The 24,361-nt window shown below is 41.8% G+C and overlaps 1 protein-coding gene across 1 annotated transcript; it reads right to left on the bottom strand.

The window, feature by feature from the left end:
* Nucleotides 1-17,807: 17,807 nt before the first annotated feature.
* Nucleotides 17,808-23,437, bottom strand: LOC112222722. Its single transcript, XM_024385446.2, has 2 exons — nucleotides 22,741-23,437; nucleotides 17,808-22,477 (listed from the first exon to the last, which is right to left on the bottom strand). Exon 2 carries the CDS (start codon nucleotides 22,449-22,451, stop codon nucleotides 20,934-20,936), a length of 1,518 nt encoding a protein of 505 aa, XP_024241214.1. The 5' UTR covers nucleotides 22,452-22,477; nucleotides 22,741-23,437; the 3' UTR covers nucleotides 17,808-20,933.
* Between the last annotated feature and the right edge of the window lie 924 nt (nucleotides 23,438-24,361).

Genomic DNA, 24,361 nt, shown 5'->3' with positions numbered 1-24,361 from the left:
ACTCATGAGTGGGACGTTAACTGGTAAATGACTCATGAGTGGGACGTTAACTGGTAAATGACTCATGAGTGGGACGTTAACTGGTAAATGACTCATGAGTGGGACGTTAACTGGTAAATGACTCATGAGTGGGACGTTAACTGGTAAATGACTCATGAGTGGGACGTTAACTGGTAAATGACTCATGAGTGGGACGTTAACTGGTAAAGAACTCATGAGTGGCATGTTAACTGGTAACTGTTAAAGGGCTCATGAGTGGGATGTGAACTGGTAAATGACTCATGAGTGGGATGTTAACTGGTAACTGTTAAATGACTCATGAGTGGGACGTTAACTGGTAACTGTTAAATGACTCATGAGTGGGATGTTAACGTTAACTGTTAAATGACTCATGAGTGGGACGTTAACTGGTAACTGTTAAATGACTCATGAGTGGGACGTTAACTGTTAAATGACTCATGAGTGGGACGTTAACTGGTAACTGTTAAATGACTCATGAGTGGGATGTTAACTGGTAACTGTTAAATGACTCATGAGTGGGACGTTAACTGTTAAATGACTCATGAGTGGGCGTTATCTGTTAGGACTCATGCTACCTGCACTTCACATAGATCTTATTGTTTGAAACCAAACCAAAATGCTCACATTGTGGAAGATTCTCTCATAAGCTTCAAACATGTATTACAAATCAAGAGGATATACATATCTATTCTATATTTTGAGACAAAATAGAGATGAATGGATTTACACATTATGGATAGAAGGATTTTGAATCATGTGATGATGTCAATGGGAAGATTTAGGATGTGTGTGTTCACCTGAATTAAAATGATTATACTTATTTTATCATTCTCATCTGAGCTGGCTGAATATTTATACTGTTTTATAGCTTTTATGATTATTATGACTGGCAATAATACATTTTTACTCAACAGATTATTACTAAAAGATAGATCAGGGTCGAGGCTCAGACTGTCAGTATTCATACAGTATATTGAATGTGTGTGTGAGAGTGTGTATTTTTTCTTGAATGCATGTGTGTACGTGTGTGTGTGTGAGAGAGAGTGAGAGAGAGGGAGATATATATATATATATATATAGATATAGATATAGATATAGTACATGTCAAAAGTTTATTTTTACTATTTTCTATTTTCTAATAATAGTGAAGATATCAAAACTATGAAATAACACATTTGGAATCATGTAGTAACCAAAAAAGTGTTTAACAAATATATTTGTGGAGGCCAGGTCATCTGATGCAGCAGTCCATCATTCTTGATCAAATAGCCCTTTCACAGTCTGGAAGTGTGTTGAGTTATTGTACTGTTAAAAAAACAAATGATAGTCCCACTAATCCAGATGGGGTGGTGTATCGCTGCAGAATGCTGTGGTAGCCATGTTGGTTAAATGTGCCCTGAATTCTAAATAAATCACAGACAGTGTCACCAGCAAAGCACCCCCACACCATCACACCTCCTCTTCCATGCTTCACGGTGGGACCAACACATGCAGAGATCATCTGTTTACCAACTCTGCTTCTCACAAAGACACTGCAGTTGGAACCAAAAATCTCAGATTTGTCAGAGTCTAATGTCCATTGCTTGTGTTTCTTGGCCCAAGCAAGTGCCTTCTTCTTATTGGTGTCCTTTAGTAATGGTTTATTTGCAGCAATTCGATCACGAAGGCCTGATTCACGCAGCCTCTGAACAGTTGATGTTGAGGTGTCTGTTACTTGAGCTCTGTGAGGCATTTATTTGGGCTGCAGTCTGATGTGCAGTTAACTCTAATGAACTTATCCTCTGCAGCAGAAGTAACTCTGGGTATTCCTTTCCTGTGGCGGTCCTCATGAGAGCCATGTCTTAAAGTAATGATGGACTGTCGTTTCTCTTTGCTTATTTGAGCTGTTCTTGCCATAATATGGACTTGGTCTTTTACCAAAAAGGACTATCTTCTGTATACCAGCCCTACCTTGTCACAACACAACTGATTGGCTCAAACACATTAAGAAGGACATTAATTCCACAAATTAACTTTTAACAAGGCACACCTGTTAAAACCTCTTTGGGCTAGACGTGGCGCCAGCGACCCACCTCGACAACATCTGGTGAAATTGCAGAGCGCGAAATTCAAATGATAGAAATAGTCATATTTAGCATCCATGAAAATACAAGTGTCATACATCAGAAAAAAGCTTAGCATCTTGTTAATCCAGCTGCTGTGTCAGATTTCAAAAAGGCTTTACGGCGAAAGCACACCATGCGATTATCTGAGGACAGCGCCCCGAACACAAAATAATTAAAAACATTTTCCAACCAGGCAGGGGCGCCACGAAAGTCAGAAATAGCAATAAAATAAATGCCTTACCTTTTGAAGATATTCTTCTGCTGGCACTCCAAAAGGTCCCAGCTACATCACAAATGGTCCTTTTGTTCGATAAAGTCCTTCTTTATATCTCCAAAAACTCAGTTTAGCTGGCACGCTTCATTCAATAATCCACTGGTTTCCCTCCTTCAAAATGCATACAAAATGAATCCCAAATGTTGCCAATAAACTTCTCCAAACAAGCCAAACAACGTTTATAATCAAACCTCAGGTACGATAACACGTACATAAATTATCAAATTTAAGACAGAGAATCGTTATTGTCTTTACCGGAGATAAACAACAAAGTACGTGCTCTCATCCGTGCTCGTTAAAACACTACAGCGAAAATGGGAGCCACTTAGAAAAGCTACAAATTCTAGCTAATTTTTCCAAAAACAAGCCTGACACTCTTTCTAAAGACGGTTGACATCTAGTGGATGCCCTAGGAACTGCAATCTGGGAGGTTTTCCCTTCATATTAAACATGACAGCCATTGGAATCAGTGGTGGGCTGAATTTTTTTGGGATGGTTTGTCCTCGTGTTTTCTCCTCGTGTTTTCGCCTGCCATATCACACTCACAGACATTATTTTAACAGTTTTAGAAACTTTTGAGTGTTTTCTATACAAATCTATCCAATTATATGCATATCCTAGCTTTTGGGCCTGAGTAACAGGCAGTTTACTTTGGGCACACTTTTCATCCAGGCGTAAAAATACTGCCCCCTAGCCCAGAGAGATTAATTGAAATGCATTCCAGGTGACTACCTCATGATGCTGGTCGAGAGAATGCCAAGAGTGTGCAAAGCTGCCATCAAGGCAAAGGGTGGCTACTTTTAAGAATCTCAAATATAAAATATATTTTGATTTGTTTAACACTTTTTTGGTTAATACATGATTCCATATGTGTTATTTAGTTTATATATATAGTTTTGATGTCTTCACTATTATTCTACAATGTAGAAAACAGTGCAAATAAAGAAAAACCCTTGACGGAGTAGGTGTGTCCAGACCTTTGACTGGTACTGTATATATATCATTAGAGCCTGCTGAGGGGAGAACAGCTCATAATAATGGCTGGAATGGAGTGAATGGAATGGTATCAAGAACATGGTTGTCATGTGTTTTATTCCACTCCATTCCAGCCATTATTATGAGCCGTCCTCCCCTCAGCAGCCTCCACTGATATATATATATAGAGAGAGTCCAGTCCAGTCCAATCCAATCTGTTGCTCGGGGGTCTGGCTGTAACAACCATGCTTTCTGTTCTGTCTGTCCTGAATGATCTGGTTGTAAAATACAGTTGTCTTATACCTTACAACACTTGAATGACTTTAGACTGTAGCATCTCCCTCATTTAGACTTTTCCATGCTGGCAGAATGTTTGTAAACGTCATGAGAAAAAGGAATAAACAATTCAACAGTTACATTGAGGTGTTATGTGGATGCTGTTCTGTTTCAGGTACTAGCACATATCAGTAATGAGGACCAGAAAGGAAGAGGAATCACTGGGACATTCAAGAACCCTGCATACTTTTGTTGTCATCTAGAAAATGAAGTCAAATTTAGAACATAGAACAGAAGACACTGGTCATTAGTTATTACATCACGTTGAATTGACGGGTCGTTATGAGAAAATTCATGGCTCTTTGAACTCAGATTTAGCGTCTGATTTCATCACAGCTTGTGTTTTGGTTCTCTCTGGCCTCACATAGGGAAGAGCAGGAAGCCACTGAAGGGGCAACGTTGATTTGAATCTTCCTAGAGACCATAGCCTGAGGGAAGGTACATGTAGATTAAGTCCCCCTCCTCCAGAGTCACTGCATTAGATACATACTGATGCCCTTCCTGGCTATTGTACTGATTTGACAATATTTCATGCTACTTATTCTTAAATAAGCATATACCCGTATATACCAATGTGCAGGCGTCCATGCCAGAGAATCTGAAGTAGTAGACTCCTCTCAATGGGACTGTGAAGACATCTGCATCAGAGGAAAGGAGGGAGAGATCAACACTGTCTGTCTCTCATGAACACTGGAGCAGCCTGTTAGTGATGTAGGTGTCTGTTACTAATGTCATATACGTAGCAGCAGTACCTGTCACTGGACTGTAGGTGTCTGTTACTAATGTCATATACGTAGCAGCAGTAGCTGTCACTGGGTTGTAGGTGTCTGTAACTAATGTCATATACGTAGCAGCAGTACCTGTCACTGGACTGTAGGTGTCTGTTACTAATGTCATATACGTAGCAGCAGTAGCTGTCACTGGGTTGTAGGTGTCTGTAACTAATGTCATATACGTAGCAGCAGTACCTGTCACTGGACTGTAGGTGTCTGTTACTAATGTCATATACGTAGCAGCAGTACCTGTCACTGGACTGTAGGTGTCTGTTACTAATGTCATATACGTAGCAGCAGTACCTGTCACTGGACTGTAGGTGTCTGTTACTAATGTCATATACGTAGCAGCAGTAGCTGTCACTGGGTTGTAGGTGTCTGTAACTAATGTCATATACGTAGCAGCAGTACCTGTATGTGGGTTGTAGGTGTCTGTTACTAATGTCATATACGTAGCAGCAGTACCTGTCACTGGACTGTAGGTGTCTGTTACTAATGTCATATACGTAGCAGCAGTACCTGTCACTGGACTGTAGGTGTCTGTTACTAATGTCATATACGTAGCAGCAGTACCTGTATGTGGGTTGTAGGTGTCTGTAACTAATGTCATATACGTAGCAGCAGTACCTGTCACTGGACTGTAGGTGTCTGTTACTAATGTCATATACGTAGCAGCAGTACCTGTCACTGGACTGTAGGTGTCTGTTACTAATGTCATATACGTAGCAGCAGTACCTGTCACTGGACTGTAGGTGTCTGTTACTAATGTCATATACGTAGCAGCAGTAGCTGTCACTGGGTTGTAGGTGTCTGTAACTAATGTCATATACGTAGCAGCAGTACCTGTCACTGGACTGTAGGTGTCTGTTACTAATGTCATATACGTAGCAGCAGTAGCTGTCACTGGGTTGTAGGTGTCTGTAACTAATGTCATATACGTAGCAGCAGTACCTGTATGTGGGTTGTAGGTGTCTGTTACTAATGTCATATACGTAGCAGCAGTACCTGTCACTGGACTGTAGGTGTCTGTTACTAATGTCATATACGTAGCAGCAGTACCTGTCACTGGACTGTAGGTGTCTGTTACTAATGTCATATACGTAGCAGCAGTAGCTGTATGTGGGTTGTAGGTGTCTGTAACTAATGTCATATACGTAGCAGCAGTACCTGTCACTGGACTGTAGGTGTCTGTTACTAATGTCATATACGTAGCAGCAGTACCTGTCACTGGACTGTAGGTGTCTGTTACTAATGTCATATACGTAGCAGCAGTACCTGTCACTGGACTGTAGGTGTCTGTTACTAATGTCATATACGTAGCAGCAGTACCTGTCACTGGACTGTAGGTGTCTGTTACTAATGTCATATACGTAGCAGCAGTACCTGTCACTGGGTTGTAGGTGTCTGTAACTAATGTCATATACGTAGCAGCAGTACCTGTCACTGGACTGTAGGTGTCTGTTACTAATGTCATATACGTAGCAGCAGTACCTGTATGTGGGTTGTAGGTGTCTGTTACTAATGTCATATACGTAGCAGCAGTACCTGTCACTGGACTGTAGGTGTCTGTTACTAATGTCATATACGTAGCAGCAGTACCTGTCACTGGACTGTAGGTGTCTGTTACTAATGTCATATACGTAGCAGCAGTACCTGTCACTGGACTGTAGGTGTCTGTTACTAATGTCATATACGTAGCAGCAGTACCTGTATGTGGGTTGTAGGTGTCTGTTACTAATGTCATATACGTAGCAGCAATACCTGTCACTGGACTGTAGGTGTCTGTTACTAATGTCATATACGTAGCAGCAGTACCTGTCACTGGACTGTAGGTGTCTGTTACTAATGTCATATACGTAGCAGCAGTACCTGTATGTGGGTTGTAGGTGTTGCCAATGTTGGTGAAGACTTTGGTGTAGATCAGTTGGGTCTCAGTATCAAAAGGTCCTATCTTGAGTTCGACAAACCAGCAGAGAAGCTTTGGTCTGTCTGAGCACAGAATAGTTCAATAAGTCACTGTATGTTGAGTAAGATACATACATAAAATGAACATATTCCCACACCACATGAGATACAATGAGATTCTGAAAGTCTGTGTTTGTCTTACCTGTGTTCTCTCTCTTCAGCCCCTCCACTTCCCCTTTCAGTTCCTCCACCTCTCTCTCACTGGCTGTCACTGGTCCCCATGGCTGACAGTTCAGCTGCTTGGGCTGGAATTATGGGAATCATATCTAGAGCTCTTGATCTGATGTCTAGAGCTCAAATAAACTGATGATGAATTCAACACACTCTTCAGCTGCCTCATGTTAGCTGCATTCTCTCTCTCTCCCCAGTTCATCCACCTTGTTCTTGGGGAACTGCTGTTCCGTCATAGTGACACTCCGTTCTTTGGTTCTCCTTTCAGCTCATCCACCTCTCCTTTCAGCTCCTCCACCTCTCCTTTCAGCTCCTTAACCTCTCCTTTCAGCTCCTCCACCTCTCCTTTCAGCTCCTCCACCTCTCCTTTCAGCTCCTCCACCACTCCTTTCAGCTCCTCCACCTCTCCTTTCAGTCAGTCTGTTTTGTGCCCTCTAGTAAGTAGGGTCGGCAGGTAGCCTAGTGGTTAAGAGCGTTGGGCCAGTAACCGAAAGGTCACTGGTTTGAATACCTGAGCCAACTAGGTGAAAAATGGATAGATTGCCCTTGAGCAAGGCACTAAACCCTAATTACTCATGTAAGTCACTCTGGATAAGAGCGTCTGATAAATGACTCAAAGGTAAGTAAATATAAAGCAGCAAGGTATCAGAAATATCACCATGGTTACCAAAGGGCTAGCTGCTAGAGTTACTATTATTATTAATTGAAGGTCTAGGTACAGTCCTCACCATAGTCTGTTCACCTAGATCCACAAGGTGGAGTTAACTTGGAGGGGAGGGAGAAGGGAGTGAGGGTTGAAAACAAAGCCTTGCCTCTGTGGCTGTTGTCAAAGCAACAGAGAAGGAGCAGGAAGTATCCAGGTAGTTAAATAGAACACACACACTCCCTCTGGTAATCTCCGGTCCTCACACACTGAACAGACACTGCGCCACCTGACCTGCCTCATACAGGTAAGAGACACCTGCTGCTATCTACACCTGATCTCCTCTGAGAAAACACATGAACCTGGGCATGTGTGTTCTCTCTTTCCCTCTCCTCTCTTTCTCACACATCTGTCTCCGTTTTCATGTGTTCTCTCCCTGTGCCCGAACAATGCCAATAGTATGTCTGTCATATGGGAATGTTCCAGATGGGCCTGGCATGGGCTATATTATAAAGTTGTCATATTTCATAGACTAATGGGACAATATATGTGGGGTAATGGCTCTCAGCACTTGGCTTTGCCCAGTTTAAATGCCAGGTAAACAGGAGTGGTATTATTTGCGCATGTCAACGTGTGTATATGCTGCCAAGCGCCAAACTGCCAGAACTGGATTGGCAGTGTATCCGCCCAGGCAGCCATTATTCTGACAATCATTGTTTCACAGTCTCATAATGGGCCACCAGAATAGCTCAAGACACACCTGACTGTAGCATGTAACTATATAATAATCACTGAGTAACATCATAATAATCACTGAGTAACATCAAAATAATCACTCAGTCAGACAGAGTGATTATTATTCAAAGAAATTCAACATCACAAAAAGTATCTCATTCACAGAGAAAGGTTTATTTAAGCATACAGTTTGCATGGTTAGTGAATAGTTCAAGTGTAAATTGTCTTTCTTGATGGCTACTGAGATGAGATAATTCAAGTTGAATTGAATTATAATTTAAATGGAGGAGTATGAGGAAGAGAGGAGGAAGAGGTGGTTTGTGATAGGAATTTATCAGCCGAGCGGCAGCCAGGTGATTACCAGCCAGGTCCAGGTGAACACCAGCCAGGTGAATACCAGCCAGGTCCAGGTGAACACCAGCCAGGTGAATACCAGCCAGGTCCAGGTGAACACCAGCCAGGTCCAGGTGAATACCAGCCAGGTGAACACCAGCCAGGTGAATACCAGTCAGGTGAACACCAGCCAGGTGAATACCAGTCAGGTGAACACCAGCCAGGTGAATACCAGCCAGATGAACACCAGCCAGACGGACACCAGCCAGGTGAATACCAGCCAGGTGAACACCAGCCAGGTGAACACCAGCCAGGTGAATACCAGCCAGGTGAATACCAGCCAGGTGAATACCAGCCAGGTGAACACCAGCCAGGTGAATACCAGCCAGGTGAACACCAGCCAGGTGAATACCAGCCAGGTGAATACAGCCAGGTGAACACCAGCCAGGTGAACACCAGCCAGGTGAACACCAGCCAGGTGAACACCAGCCAGGTGAACACCAGCCAGGTGAATACCAGCCAGGTGAATACCAGCCAGGTGAATACCAGCCAGGTGAACACCAGCCAGGTGAATACCAGCCAGGTGAATACCAGCCAGGTGAACACCAGCCAGACGGACACCAGCCAGGTGAATACCAGCCAGGTGAACACCAGCCAGACGGACACCAGCCAGGTGAATACCAGCCAGGTGAACACCAGCCAGGCAGACACCAGCCAGGTGAACACCAGCCAGGTGAATACCAGCCAGGTGAATACCAGCCAGGTGAAACCAGCCAGGTAAATACCAGCCAGGTGAATACCAGCCAGGTGAATACCAGCCAGGTGAACACCAGCCAGGTGAACACCAGCCAGGTGAATACCAGCCAGGTGAATACCAGCCAGGTGAACACCAGCCAGGTAAATACCAGCCAGGTGAATACCAGCCAGGTGAATACCAGCCAGGTGGTCACCAGCCAGGTGAATACCAGCCAGGTGAATACCAGCCAGGTGAATACCAGCCAGGTGAATACCAGCCAGGTAGTCACCAGCCAGGTGAATACCAGCCAGGTGAATACCAGCCAGGTGAATACCAGCCAGGTGAATACCAGCCAGGTGAATACCAGCCAGGTGAATACCAGCCAGGTGAATACCAGCCAGGTAAATACCAGCCAGGTGAACACCAACACTTTGCTTTGAAGTGACAGAACAGGTTTTAATCTGTAAAACAGATGGAGGAAAAATAGGAACAGCAGAACAGCGAAACAAGGTGAGGTTTAAAAATATTTTAGGTATGTAGGTACCTGTGTGTCTGAGTGAGTAATATTTGGTGGTGTGATCTCAGTCTATCTTTTCATCAACTATCTTGGGCTTTCATGTTCAACTTTGCACACATTTCTAAAAATGAAGCTTCATAGACAACCATGTCCAACTTCAGACCATGCCCGCCCGACAAGCATCACTACCCTGGACGGTTCTGACCTAGAATATGTGGACTACAAATACCTAGGTGTCTGGTTAGACTGTTAACTCTCCTTCCAGATCTCCAAACCAAAATCAAATCTAGAATCTGCTTCCTATTTCGCAACAAAGCCTCCTTCACTCACGCCGCCAAACTTACCCTAGTAAAACTGACTATCCTACCGATCCTCGACTTCGGCGATGTCATCTACAAAATAGCTTCCAATACTCTACTCAGCAAACTGGATGCAGTTTATCACAGTGCCATCCGTTTTGTCACCAAAGCCCCATATACCACCCACCACTGCGACCTGTATGATCTTGTCGGCTGGCCCTCACTACATATTCGTCCCCAGACCCACTGGCTCCAGGTCATCTATAAGTCCATGCTAGGTAAAGCTCTGCCTTATCTCAGCTCGCTGGTCACAATAACAACAACCACCCATAGCACGCACTCCAGCAGGTATATCTCACTGGTCATCCACAAAGCCAACACCTCCTTTGGCCGCCTTTCCTTCCAGTTCTTTGCTGCCAGTGATTGGAACGAATTGCAAAAATCGCTGAAGCTGGAGACTTTCCCTCACTAACTTTAAATATCAGCTATCTGAGCAGGTAACCGATCGCTGCAGCTGTACATAGTCCATCTGTAAATAGCCCACCCAATCTACCTGCCTCATCCCCATATTGTTTTTATGTGCTTTTCTGCTCTTTTGCACACCAGTATCTCTACTTGCACATCATCATCTGCTCATTTATCACTCCAGTGTTAGTCTGCTAAATTGTAATTACTTCGCTACTATGGCCTATTTATTGCCTTAAATCCTCACGCCATTTGCACACACTGTATATAGACTTTATTTTTTTCTATTGTGTATTGACTGTACGCTTGTGTAACGCTTGTGTAACTCGCTTTGTGTAACTCTGTGTTGTTGTTTTTGTCACACTGCTTTATCTTGGCCAGGTCGCAGTTGTAAATGAGAACGTGTTCTCAACTGGCCTACCTGGTTAAATAAAGGTGAAAATAAAAAATAAATAAATACAAAGGCCCATTTTGAATATCTTTTATTGCCTTTTACAGGTTCCTGCAATGACATTTCTCCGCCACTTGGGGGCAGTGCTGGCTCTTTCTTGTCTTGTCGCCATGGCCCAAACTGAGAAAAGTGAGCAGTCAAAATAGTATCGTTATTTAACACAATTTTCTCTCCTCATGTGTTTGTCTTTGCTGGATGGGAGGAAGGACATTCCTAAGAGCAATAAGTGTCTCACCCCCTTCCCTCTTCTATCTCCCTCTCCCTCCAGCCACTCCACAGGGCTCCAGCAGGCCCATGACGAGAGCTCTGTTCCTCAGCTACAGCTCAGATGGAGAATCCCTCACCACCGAGCAGCTCCGCAGCCTCCTCTCCAATGAGTTCAGCCAGGTCCAGGTGTGTGTGTGTGTGCTTGTGCTTATGTGTGTGTGTACTGAACTGAAAGGGCAGGATCCTAAATCTCTCTCTCTCTCTCTCTCTCTCTCTCTCTCTCTCTCCCTGTAGGCGCTGAATGATCAGCTGCTGGAGGAGTTCATTGTGGCTTATGATGGAAATGGAGATCACAAGCTCGATATGATGGAGTTTGCAGATCTGGTCAAATTCATCACCAAAGACGGCCACTAGACAACACTGGAAATATATAATAAACCTGGGCTTATGATGGGCCTAACAATATCTGACACATAGAAAATGTAATATAGATCACAAAACCTGAAACATACACACATTCCTGATGAATAAATCTGTCTACTGCTTATAGTCATTTAATCTCACAACCCACTTTACTTCAAGTGTATAACTAATTCTATAACAATGAAGTATGATATATGCCTCTTGTATCCATGTAGGATTACTTACAGATGAGTAGTAGCTTACTTGAAGTGCCTACAGTGCAGAATACTAGGAGGCTGGCGAGGGTAGGATGGCTCATAACAAGGAAAACACGTGTTTGATGTATTTGATACCATACCACTGATTCCATTCCAGCCATTACTATGAGCTCGTCCTCCCCAATTAAGGTGCCACTAGCCACCTGTGTGATAGCATCAGTATGCTATTCCGAGCAAAACACCACAGTTCCCTCAACAGCTGTGTCTCCTGTTTTCTGTCGTCAGCACATCTGCATGTCTAACACACACGGACACACACACACACACACACACACACACACACACACACACACACACACACACACGGACACACACACACACACACACACACACACACACACACACACATACGCACATACGCACATACACAGGTGATCTAGCTTTTTCAGACAGGACCACTTCCTCAGGGTGTGTGTGTGTCTTACTCTGACTAGAAAAACACTATTGGTTCTCCACAAAGATGTAGCCCTTTCCCTGCAGTTAAATTACCTAGTGGCCTTATGGGTGGAATGGTATTAATATTTTTCATAATTTCGTAATTAATTATCAAAATCCGGTGTTTCTATGTCAAACGGTTTTGTTATATTTCAGTCTCTGTGATGTATATAAAGTGTAATATTGAGATGCAAACTATAAACTCTATATCTGACATGGTACAGGTGTCTTATTTCTTTAAGCTCATAACCATGTGTGTGAGGTATATACTTTTGTTTCACAGTAGATGTGTTTAAGACTACCTAGAAACACTCTGTGTGACCCTGATTTATCCCACTGCAGCAACAACTGCTTTAAATCCTCTGTGTCTGTCAACTCTTATAGCAGCCAGGTCAGAATATGTTGTTCATCCATGTTTCTCAAAGGTCAAATGTTGAAGTCGTTCCAAATGTCAAATTTCGATGTGTTTAAGGTTAAGTTTAGACATTAACTCATAGTTTTTAAGGTTAGGGTTATGTTAAGGTATTAACTCCAAATTCTTAAAGAATAGCATTAATGGTTAAGGTATTAACTCTGAATGGTTAAGGTAAGGGTTAAGGTTAGGCATTAATGAATGGTTAAGGTATTAACTCTGAATGGTTAAGGTAAGGCTTAAGGTTAGGCATTAACGAATGGTTAAGGTAAGGGTTAAGGTTAGGCATTAACCTGTCTAACCCTGTTCCGCTAGCGGAACCCCTCGCCAACAGCCAATGAAATTGCAGGGCGCCAAATACAAATCAACAGAACTCTCATAAATTAAATTTCTCAAACATTCAAGTATTAGGCTCCATTTTAAAGATAAACTTCTTGTTAATCCAGCCACAGTGTCTGGTTTCAAAAAAACTTTACGGAAAAAGCATAATCTGAGAATGGAGCTCAGAGCCTAAACCAGCCAGAGCAATATCCGCCATGTTGGGTAGTCAACATTAGTCATAAATAGCATTATAAATAATAACTTACCTTTGACGATCGTCATCAGAATGCACTCCCAGGAATCGCAGTTCCACAATAAATGCTTGTTTTGTTCGATAATGTCCATCATTTATGTCCATTTATGTCCAAATAGCTTCTTTTGTTATGGCGTTTGATAAACATATCCAAAAGCGTGTTCTGGTCCAGTCGGACGAAAAGTTCAAAAAGTTATATTACAAGTCGAATAAACTTGTCAGACTAAGTATAGTATCAATCCTTAGGATGTTTTTATCATAAATGTTCAATAATGTTCCAACTGGAGAATTCCATTGTCTGTAGAAAAGCAATGGAACGAGAGAAACCTCTCATGTGAAAGCGCGTGACTGAGAACGAGGCTGCTGGCAGACCCCTTAGTCAAACAGCTCTCATCTGGCCACTTTTCACACGAGAAGCCTGAAACAATGTTCTAAAGATGGTTAACATCTAGTGGAAGTCTTAGGAAGTGCAAAATAACCCATATCTCACTGTGAATAGGGGCTGAGTTCAAAAACTACAAACCTCAGATTTTCCACTTCCTGTTTGGATTTTTCTCAGGTTTTTGCCTGCCATATGAGTTCTGTTATACTCACAGATATCATTCAAACAGTTTTAGAAACTTCAGAATGTTTTCTATCCAATACTACTAATAATATGCAATATATTAGCATTTGGGACTATGTAGGAGGCAGTTCACTCTGGGCACGCTATTCATCCAAAAGTGAAAATGCTGCCCCCTATCCCAAAGAAATTAATGAATGGTTAAGGTATTAACTCTGAATGGTTAAGGTAAGGGTTAAGGTTAGGCATTAATGAATGGTTAAGGTATCAACTCTGAATGGTTAAGGTAAGGGTTAAGGTTTGGTATATGCTTAAAACAACAACAATTTTAAATAACTTTCTATCGCTGGATTCAAACTTGCAACCTTTTCAAATAGAGGCAGATGCTACACAACGTACCAGCAAACCGAAACCTATTTGAATGTAACAGCGCTCACTGTAGCCCCTGGTGTCCAGTTTCCACGTCATCTCCCGATGTCCGTAGACATGGATGGATGTTGAATACTGACTTGTATCACGGGAGACCTGGCTGATAAATCCACCACCTGTTTGTCTGAGCAGATAAGAGAATTCAGTGGGATTCTGTATATAACTCCTTTACCAGATCAGGCCTCGGAGAGGGAAGAGGCTACTGGAGTCTATAGTAGAACTGGCTCTAGGAGGAAATCTATCTACTATCTATTGTTGAACAAAATGTTGCAGTTTAATGATCATCATAATCATCACACATCCATTATCCTTCAGGGTGATGGGTAATAATTCACCAAATGAATCAGCAGAAAGAACATCCACACCGATTTGTTCTGCCAATAAAGTGGTGGTTTAATTCAAGTCTCGTGGTTTACAAAGTTTCTACTGTTGCCTGGTCTCTGTCAGTTTAGTAACAACATTTCACAATGTCTCTCCTCTCCCTGTCGGCCACTAGAGACGGAGGTGTCTGTCTGTCAAACAGAATTCCTGTACACCAATTGAGGAGAGGAGAGGACAGGAGAGGAGTAGAGATGAAACAGGACAGTCAGACCTGGGACGTAAAGCCCTGAAGTCATACTGTGTAGGTACAATATTAGTAAGAAAGAGAGAGAGACAGACATAGAGACAGAGAGAGAGAGAGAAAGACATAGAGACATAGAGAGAGAGCGAGAGAGAGAGACATAGAGAGAGAGAGAGCGAGACAGACAGACATAGAGACAGAGAGAGAGAGAAAGACATAGAGACAGAGAGAGACAGAAAGAGAGACATAGAGAGAGAGAGAGACATAGGGACATAGAGAGAGAGAGAGAGAGAGAGAGAGAGAGAGAGAGAGAGAGAGAGAGAGAGAAAGACATAGAGACAGAGAGAGAGAGACATAGGGACATAGAGAGAGATAGGTATAGAGACAGACAGACAGATATAGAGACATAGTGTCACGACATCCGCCAAAGTTGTTCCCTTTCCTTGTTCGGGCGGTGTTCGGCGGTCGACGTCACCGACCTTCTAGCCATCGCTGATCCATTTTTCATTTTCCATTGGTTTTGTCTTGTCTTCCATCACACCTGGTTCCAATCCCATCAATTACATGTTGTGTATTTAACCCTCTGTTTCCCCTCATGTCCTTGTTGCTGATTGTTTATTGTAAGTGTATGTGTACGTCTGTACTGGTGTGCGTCGGGTTATGTTACCCATTGATTTTTATTATTATGTTTTACGGTGGGTTTTTTGTAAATAAACTGCGCCGTTGGAAACAGTTATTTCTCTCCTGCGTCTGACTTCTCTGCCGCCAGTTAAACACCCTTACACATAGAGAGAGAAAGAAAGAGAGACATGGAGAGAGAGACAGACATAGAAAGAGAGAGAGAGACTGACATAGAGACAGACAGACAGACAGACAGACAGACAGACAGACAGACAGACAGACAGACAGACAGACAGACAGACAGACAGACAGACAGACAGACAGACAGACAGACAGACAGACAGACAGACAGAGACAGACAGACAGACAGACAGACAGACAGACAGACAGACAGACAGACAGACAGACAGACAGACAGACAGACAGACAGACAGACAGACAGACAGACAGACAGACAGACAGACAGAGACAGACAGACAGACAGACAGAGACAGACATAGAGACAGAGAGTGGCAAACAGAGAGACAGACAGAGAGAGAGAGACAAAGAGAGAGAGACAAAGAGAGAGAGACAGACAGACAGACCGAGAGAGAGAACAAATAACAAATCAAATGAGAGATAGACGTCATGTAGAAGAACAGCTCCTGTTGATTAATGTGTAGTTAATAAAATGGTACAACTGCAGATCAACACAGGAGGAAAAGATTGACAGAGAGTGAGATAAAAGTCCTTCATCGTGGTAGCTGATGAATTCTAATCTAGCTTACCGTCTAGCTCCAACTGTTTGTGACAATGTCACAATCACTCACAGTAAAGAAGGCATCAATCTAGCAGTACAAAACATCAACTATATATTCAGGCAAACGGCAAAAGAAGGACAATTGAAATTGATTTTTTCTAAATAAAAAAAGACCACAGATAACAACTGGTTTGATGCAGATTGTAAAATTATAAGGAAGTAAAAAATAAAATAAAAACTTAAAACAACCAAAAGCACAGAGGCCCAAATAATGGTGAATTACGCCTTCATTACTGTGAGACTTTAAAACTCTATAAACGTAACACTCAGAACCAAAAAAGCACAGTACAACAGCAAGCAGCTGACAGTAATTGAGGAGTCCATAAACACACAAAACTTCTGGCAAAATTGGAAGAAATTAAAAAAATCGAAACAACAGGAATTAGCGATACAAAAGGGTGACATATGACAACCCCATCTTAAAAGACTCTACAACACCTTTCAAAGCTACACAAATGCAGAACAACACCAAATTCATGAGAAGTTGAATGGATTAGAAAAAGCTATGATGGACAATCACAATCCATTGGACTCCCCAATGACTGACCAGGAGCTCTATAAGAAACTTCAGGCTCTGAAATTTAAAAAAGCATGCGGACCTGATGGCATCCTAAATTAGATGCTCAAACTCACTAGTGCAACATTTCAAGTGGCTATATTAAAACTGTTTAATTTGATCCTTAGTGTAGGTTATTTCCCTGACATCTGGAATCAAGGACTCATAACCCCAATCTTTAAGAACGGAGACAATTTTGACCCTAACAATTACAGAGGCATTTGTGTGAACAGTAACCTGGGGAAGGTTTTCTGTAGTATTATAAATGTAAGAGTTCTAAACTTACTTAAACATATATATCAGCGCTTCCCAGGTTAGGGGTTGCGACCGCACGTGGAGTCGACTAATATGAATTTCCAAAATCCTGGAGAGAAAAACAATATACAAAAAAATATATATACTGAACAAACAAAAATTCTACAGCTGAGTGACCGAATCAGTCCATTCATATTGAAGAGAAAGTCTTTCAAAAGCGAACCTCATTCCTTCCCTCGGCTGTGCATGTTTCTAGAAAAAAAGCATTAGTAATTGTCCCACACAAGTGATGACTGCTCACTTCTAACGCTTGGAAGAGCTCTTTGGGACCTACTTCCCAATCTGTTTGACTGTGATCAGTTGACGGTAAGTGAAATCGGACAGCTGATCGAGCTGTCATGTGACAGAATAGATTCATGCTACTGAGGAGTATTGGTTCCTAACTCAAAAGGAATAACCTGCACTCTCCCTCTGAGCATTAAAGCCTCGTTCAAAACACACGGGAACTCTGAATTGGGAAATCAGAAATCTCAGACTTGGAAAATTGTTTTGAACGGTCATCCAACTCGGAATTCCAACTCTGGAACACGAGCCTCTTTCTAGAGCTCAGACTTTCCTTCCTGAAGATCATTGACATCATGACTTGACCTTGTATTTTTTAGAGTTCCCAGTTGTCTTGAAAGCACCATAAAACTCATGGTACCGTTTGCCAGCTCATATCTTTGTGAAGCTGAAGTCAGTGCTCTCATCTGCATTGAAACCAAATATTGATACAGGTTGGATGTGACAGCAGAGATGAGGTGCTGTCGACGCCTGACTTTGAGATGCTCCGATGCGACTTGCATCAAGCCCATCTCATTAGTGGTGGTGATAAGATGCATTATGTCAGACTCATTTTCTTGAAGACAATCAGAAATACTGATAGAATGTTTTTAATTGGCTGCCATAGCCCCAAATAAACAAGTAAACATTGGCTGTTAATTAAAATAAATAAAAATTCACATGGTTGGGGACAATTATCAGATATCAAAATGGGGTCGTGGGCTAAAACATATACAGTTACATCTAAATAAACTACATGTTAAAAACATACATTTCCATTTATATAGGTAGTAATGTATAGGCCCAGATATCCCATATTCCTGGATATGAAGTGTAATGCCTCTTATTTCATGGTTTATGATCTCACCTGATGAAATGTTTGTCACAGATAATACGGTACTTAAGTAAAAATATGTTAAAGTACTACTTAAGCAATTTTTTGGCACCCAAAGTACCGTTACATGTTGAATGCTTAGCAGGACAGGAAAATGGTCCAGTTCACGCATTTATCAAAGAAATATCCCTGGTCATCCCTACTACCTCTGCACTGGCTGACTCACTTAACATACATGCTTCGACTGCAAATTATGGCTAAGTGTTGGAGTGTGTTCCTGACTATCCAGAAAAAAATGGTGCTGTCTGGTTTGCTTAATAGAAAGAAAGTGAAATGATTTATACTTTTACTTTTAATATATTTTAGCAATTACATTTACTTTTGTTACTGAAGTATATTTCAATTCAAATACTTTAATACTTTTACTCAAGTAGTATTTTACTGGGTGACTTTCACTTTTACTCAAGTAGTATTTTACTGGGTGACTTTCACTTTTACTCAAGTAGTATTTTACTGGGTGACTTTCACTTTTACTTGAGTCATTTTCTATTGAAGTATTTTCACTTTTAGTATGAGTCTCTCTCTCTCTCTTTGGAGAATAGACCCTGCTACTCTGTGGGAGTAATCTGACCATATCTGTGATAAACTGGACCTGTAGCTGGTGGTTTACCTTCCGGATTGAGATTGAATTTGGAGGGGGGAGGGAGGTTTCTATCACCCTTCCGTATCTTGTTCTAGCATTGGGACTCACCCCACTCCTTCCCCTTGTACCCCAGTACCCCCTTCTTCTGTCTTAAAAGGCAATCAAAAAATGATGGCACACACACCGAGCTCTTAACCAGCTGAGACCCTCCACCAAGAGGAGAGCCTAAAGTTGGTATTTATGTTTGAATAGAGCTTATTGTTTTAGTGCAGTAAAGAATCTTTTTGTTTTTTTTCAGTTAAGTATTGATGTTTTGTAGAGGTCCAGACGTGTTGGCATCCATTTTGATTATTTAAAACATTCTGAAAATATCTGTTAATTTTAACAGGGTAGATCAACTCAATTCGGTGATACATGTAGCTCTATCAAGATTAACTGCTCTTTAGTACAGGTTACCCTGTATTGTTTTAAGGTTATAAAACATCAGTTTTTATTTTATTTTTTACAAATAACATAAATTCCATTTTATTATCAATGTAATTTAAAATATATTTACATTGTATTTTGATTGTGTAATTTCTGATTAATATCTGTTGGTTAGATAAGACATTTATGAATTAATTTCTTATTTTTCTATCATAAAATAAATATCAGGGAACACTAAAGTGTACTAACTATGTTGATTACAAAATCTATCATGAAGCTAACAATTATAAATGTTGTGTTTGGTTTTCAAAAGGCTTAACTGAAATGATTGTTATTTATTTATTCCCCCCCAAAACAGTACAGATTTAATTAAATCCTTCTGATTATTTAATTAACATAATTAGTTGGCAATTTCCCCCCCTTAATATGACAAAATAAAGGCTTTCCTGGGCTGCAGTTTCTCCCACATTCTAATGTTGTCTTTTGTCACAGCATTTACAATATGTTGACTCATAGTTGTGCCTGTAAGAACTAACTCATGAAGAGGATTCTGTAGTATTACTTTACTCACACATATGGATAACAATATCCTTTAAATGACGTTTAAATCGTTTTGTCTGGTCTAAGCAGGTTATTTAGGAATGTAATGATTATTCCAGGGGTTTGAACACTGATGTCTGGAACCATGTTGTGTAAATCTGGTGCTCCCAGATTTAGAGTTTATTGCGATCAGTTCATCTGAAAAATATGTTGTTTTGTGTTCGTTTTTTTTTGTGAAGAATGTAATATCTTCTATGAAGAATGAACTGCAATCTCAGCCCTTTTTTACAAGGAGAGGAAATAAAATGATTGCAATAAGACTGTTGAATTTTCTTTAGTTTGCTATTTGTGAATTTTCATGGTTTATTTGTCTTCATTTGTGTTTCTTTGTTTTACTACAGGAAGTTCTAAATCATGACAAATGTAAACAATACACACACATACACATACACACATGTATTTGTGAAAGACATATATATTATGTACAAAGCATAGGAGTATGTTCATAATGAGACCTCAGGGACTTCAGATGACCTTGTGGATTCAAAGACATTGTAACCTGAGAAACCCAACAGAATATTGAGTTGAATTTATATTTGATGTACAGTCGGCAGAACCCTGATAAGACTGAGGCACAGCATACTCCTGGGAGTAATTCTCCTTCATACATCATAGGTTACCTTAAACATCTATAGAGTATAATATGTACAGTAGTTATTTATATTCCTATCAAGACAGATAATCCACGATGAATAGAGCAATATGATTTAAAAAAGGAAGAGTTACATCTAAATAACCCATACGTTTGAAAATACATTTCCATTTATATAGGTAGTAATGTATAGGGCCAGGAATCCAAAATCCCTGGATATGAAGTCTAATTCCTCTTATTTGATTGTTTATGATCTAACCTGATGACTCTGTAGGATTGGTTCTGGGTTTGACCTTCACTTCGGTCCCATCTTTACTTCCTTTGCGATCCCATCTCTCGTAGTATGATTTCCCTTCAGGTATCACAAGTCCGGGTTGTGGTGTGGGTCTGGCAGGCTGGCCGTGGGTCTGGAGATGACTGAAGAGGCCGATGGCTGAACAGGTGCTCAGGTCCCATAGCATGCAGTATGGAGATCACTGGTTCAACATTTCATGGATGTAGTTTGATATATGTTTCTTATATTTTCAATGGTATTTTGTTTTTCTCATTGTGAAGCTGAACAATAACAGTTTCTCTAATATTTTTCTAAGAATGTTTCATTTCATTTGAATGTCCATCTTCCACTTCATGTTACCTTCAAACACCTTAAACTCAGGTCAGACTTCTTTCTGATTTTAGAGAGTTCCTTGACCACCGAACGCTTTTTCTCTTGTTCCATGTGTATCAAAAGACTCCGTCTTTGAAGGCTAACACTAAGGACTGTACCTGTCTCCTGGATTCTGTGCTTCATGTACTTCAGACACAGGTGTAGTAGTGCTGGGGTGAGGGGGCATTGATCCTGTAGATTTATTTTGTCACCCGAGGAACCTTCAACCATTGGGAGTAACTTCCACAAGATGTCCAAGTCCTCAGGAAGCACCTGCTTTAGGATTGTGAAGTCTTTAGGAGGAGACTGAATTTTGTCAATGGACAGCAGTGCCTCTTCTAAGAAAGTTGACTTAATCAATGGTTGCCTGCCCAGGTAAACTATGTATGGCGAACTCTTTGGTGGTATGTTAATACTTCCTGTGAACGAGGGTTCTAGGTACGTCTGCAGACGGTTGGCAAGTATTGTGGCAAATATTTTGTACTTTCGGTTCAGTGACATATTGAATCCCTCTGGTATTTCCTTCTCCCTGAGTATTTCATTGTATTCATGCTTTAATGTATCTGTTTCCATGAGGTCATCTTCCCTTGAGTCAGCCAGGGATTTTATCGCCACTAGGACTTCAGCTCCACTGATTTTTCCTGCTCTTCTTTCTAATTTGTTCTTGACTTCTTGTCCACCATCGCCCAACTTCCTCAGCTTTTTATGAACATCTGTTAACGTGCTTCCTATTTTAGGAACGAGGATCTTCAGAGACACAGGGTTGTGATCTGAAATCCCTGAGTCAGTGTGAATCTCACAGCTCTGAGCACATGGGGCTTTGTCCTGTTGCATGAAGAACATATCTATCCGGGAGTGGCTGGTGCCCTGAGAATGAGTGAAGGCTTCTTCTGTTGGTTGTAGTCTTGCCCATGTGTCTTGGAGGTTCAGTGAGGAAATGAAACTCTGCAGGAGAGGTCGTAGGAATGTGTGCCGTCTATGTTCAGATGCTGTACGCTTGTCAATGTCAAGGTCCAAGACTGTGTTGAAATCCCCTCCAATCACTAAAGTGCCAATCTTCATCTCCTGAAGATACTGTGACAGCCTCCCCAGTACTTTCTTGTCTGTTTTATGATTGTACACATTCACAAGAGTGAAGAGTTGACCATACATCTGACAGAACAGGACAATGTAGCCACCAGCGTAATCTTCATCATGGCAGATGTACTCATAGTGTGGTTTTAGTTTTTTATTCACCAGTATGGCCACTCCTTTGCTACTCGGAGAGTAAACTGGAAAGTAAGAGGTCCAATCTCTTTCCATCTCTATCCATCCATGTTTTTCCAGCTTTCTATAGCAGTTAGGTCCAATGTGAGTTTCTTGAAGGAAGATTACGTCAGCTTTCTGTTTCTTGCCATAGTTCATTATATCAATCAACTTATTTGGATGGTGTTTTGTTGGTTTAACACCACAAGTGTTCCAGGTGATGATAGAGAGACTTCCTGTAGATTGTTCCATAGTTTTTGCTGTTTCTAGGTTGGATTCTACAACATAAAGATATCAGATTGAGTTCATAATAAGATAATTGAAATCAGACTTTCCTCCTAACCAACAGATTCATCCAGATTCAGCAAGTATTTGCACAAGCACACAATAACTTCTTCAGAATATATATATTTTTTTAAAGATTAAAGATGAATCTCTGCTTATCTGCCATTAACCATCTTCATGTAATAAGGGCGAAGTTATTCACACAGTTCTCATATGCACATCAATACATATACAAAACAACACATAATAGCCTCACCTGTGTAGTGCTGATCCAGGTGTGTCTTCTCTGTCGTGCTGAATGACCTATGTAGAGCTGATCCAGGTGTGTCTTCTCTGTCGTGCTGAATAACCTGTGTAGTGCTGATCCAGGTGTGTCTTCTCTGTCGTGCTGAATAACCTGTGTAGTGCTGATCCAGGTGTGTCTTCTCTGTCGTGCTGAATAACCTGTGTAGTGCTGATCCAGGTGTGTCTTCTCTGGCGTGCTGTATGACCTGTGTAGTGCTGATCCAGGTGTGTCTTCTCTGTCGTGCTGAATAACCTGTGTAGTGCTGATCCAGGTGTGTCTTCTCTGGCGTGCTGAATAACCTATGTAGTGCTGATCCAGGTGTGTCTTCTCTGTCGTGCTGAATAACCTGTGTAGTGCTGATCCAGGTGTGTCTTCTCTGTCGTGCTGAATAACCTATGTAGTGCTGATCCAGGTGTGTCTTCTCTGTCGTGCTGAATAACCTGTGTAGTGCTGATCCAGGTGTGTCTTCTCTGGCGTGCTGTATGACCTGTGTAGTGCTGATCCAGGTGTGTCTTCTCTGGCGTGCTGTATGACCTGTGTAGTGCTGATCCAGGTGTGTCTTCTCTGTCGTGCTGAATGACCTATGTAGAGCTGATCCAGGTGTGTCTTCTCTGTCGTGCTGAATAACCTGTGTAGTGCTGATCCAGGTGTGTCTTCTCTGTCGTGCTGAATAAGTAGTCTGATCCAGGTGTGTCTTCTCTGGCGTGCTGTATGAAGTGCTGATCCAGGTGTGTCTTCTCTGGCGTGCTGTATGACCTGTGTAGTGCTGATCCAGGTGTGTCTTCTCTGTCGTGCTGAATGACCTATGTAGAGCTGATCCAGGTGTGTCTTCTCTGTCGTGCTGAATAACCTGTGTAGTGCTGATCCAGGTGTGTCTTCTCTGTCGTGCTGAATAACCTGTGTAGTGCTGATCCAGGTGTGTCTTCTCTGGCGTGCTGAATGACCTATGTAGAGCTGATCCAGGTGTGTCTTCTCTGGCGTGCTGAATAAAGTGCTGATCCAGGTGTGTCTTCTCTGGCGTGCTGAATAACCTAGAGCTGATCCAGGCTGAATGACCTATGTAGAGCTCCAGGTGTGTCTTCTCTGTCGTGCTGAATAACCTGTGTAGTGCTGATCCAGGTGTGTCTTCTCTGTCGTGCTGAATAACCTGTGTAGTGCTGATCCAGGTGTGTCTTCTCTGGCGTGCTGAATGACCTATGTAGAGCTGATCCAGGTGTGTCTTCTCTGGCGTGCTGAATAACCTGTGTAGTGCTGATCCAGGTGTGTCTTCTCTGGCGTGCTGAATAACCTGTGTAGAGCTGATCCAGGTGTGTCTTCTCTGGCGTGCTGTATGACCTGTGTAGTGCTGATCCAGGTGTGTCTTCTCTGTCGTGCTGAATGACCTGTGTAGTGCTGATCCAGGTGTGTCTTCTCTGTCGTGCTGAATGACCTGTGTAGTGCTGATCCAGGTGTGTCTTCTCTGTCGTGCTGAATAACCTGTGTAGTGCTGATCCAGGTGTGTCTTCTCTGTCGTGCTGAATAACCTGTGTAGTGCTGATCCAGGTGTGTCTTCTCTGGCGTGCTGAATAACCTGTGTAGTGCTGATCCAGGT

The sequence above is a fragment of the Oncorhynchus tshawytscha genome, linkage group LG03 (assembly GCF_018296145.1).
Source record: "Oncorhynchus tshawytscha isolate Ot180627B linkage group LG03, Otsh_v2.0, whole genome shotgun sequence".
Classification (NCBI taxonomy): Eukaryota; Metazoa; Chordata; class Actinopteri; order Salmoniformes; family Salmonidae; genus Oncorhynchus; species Oncorhynchus tshawytscha.
This window is presented reverse-complemented; position numbering and strand designations above follow the sequence as displayed.

Coding starts and splice junctions, on each gene's coding strand:
- LOC112222722 (XM_024385446.2), bottom strand. CDS start 22,451: ATGGAACAATCTACAGGAAGTCTCTCTATCATCACCTGGAACACTTGT.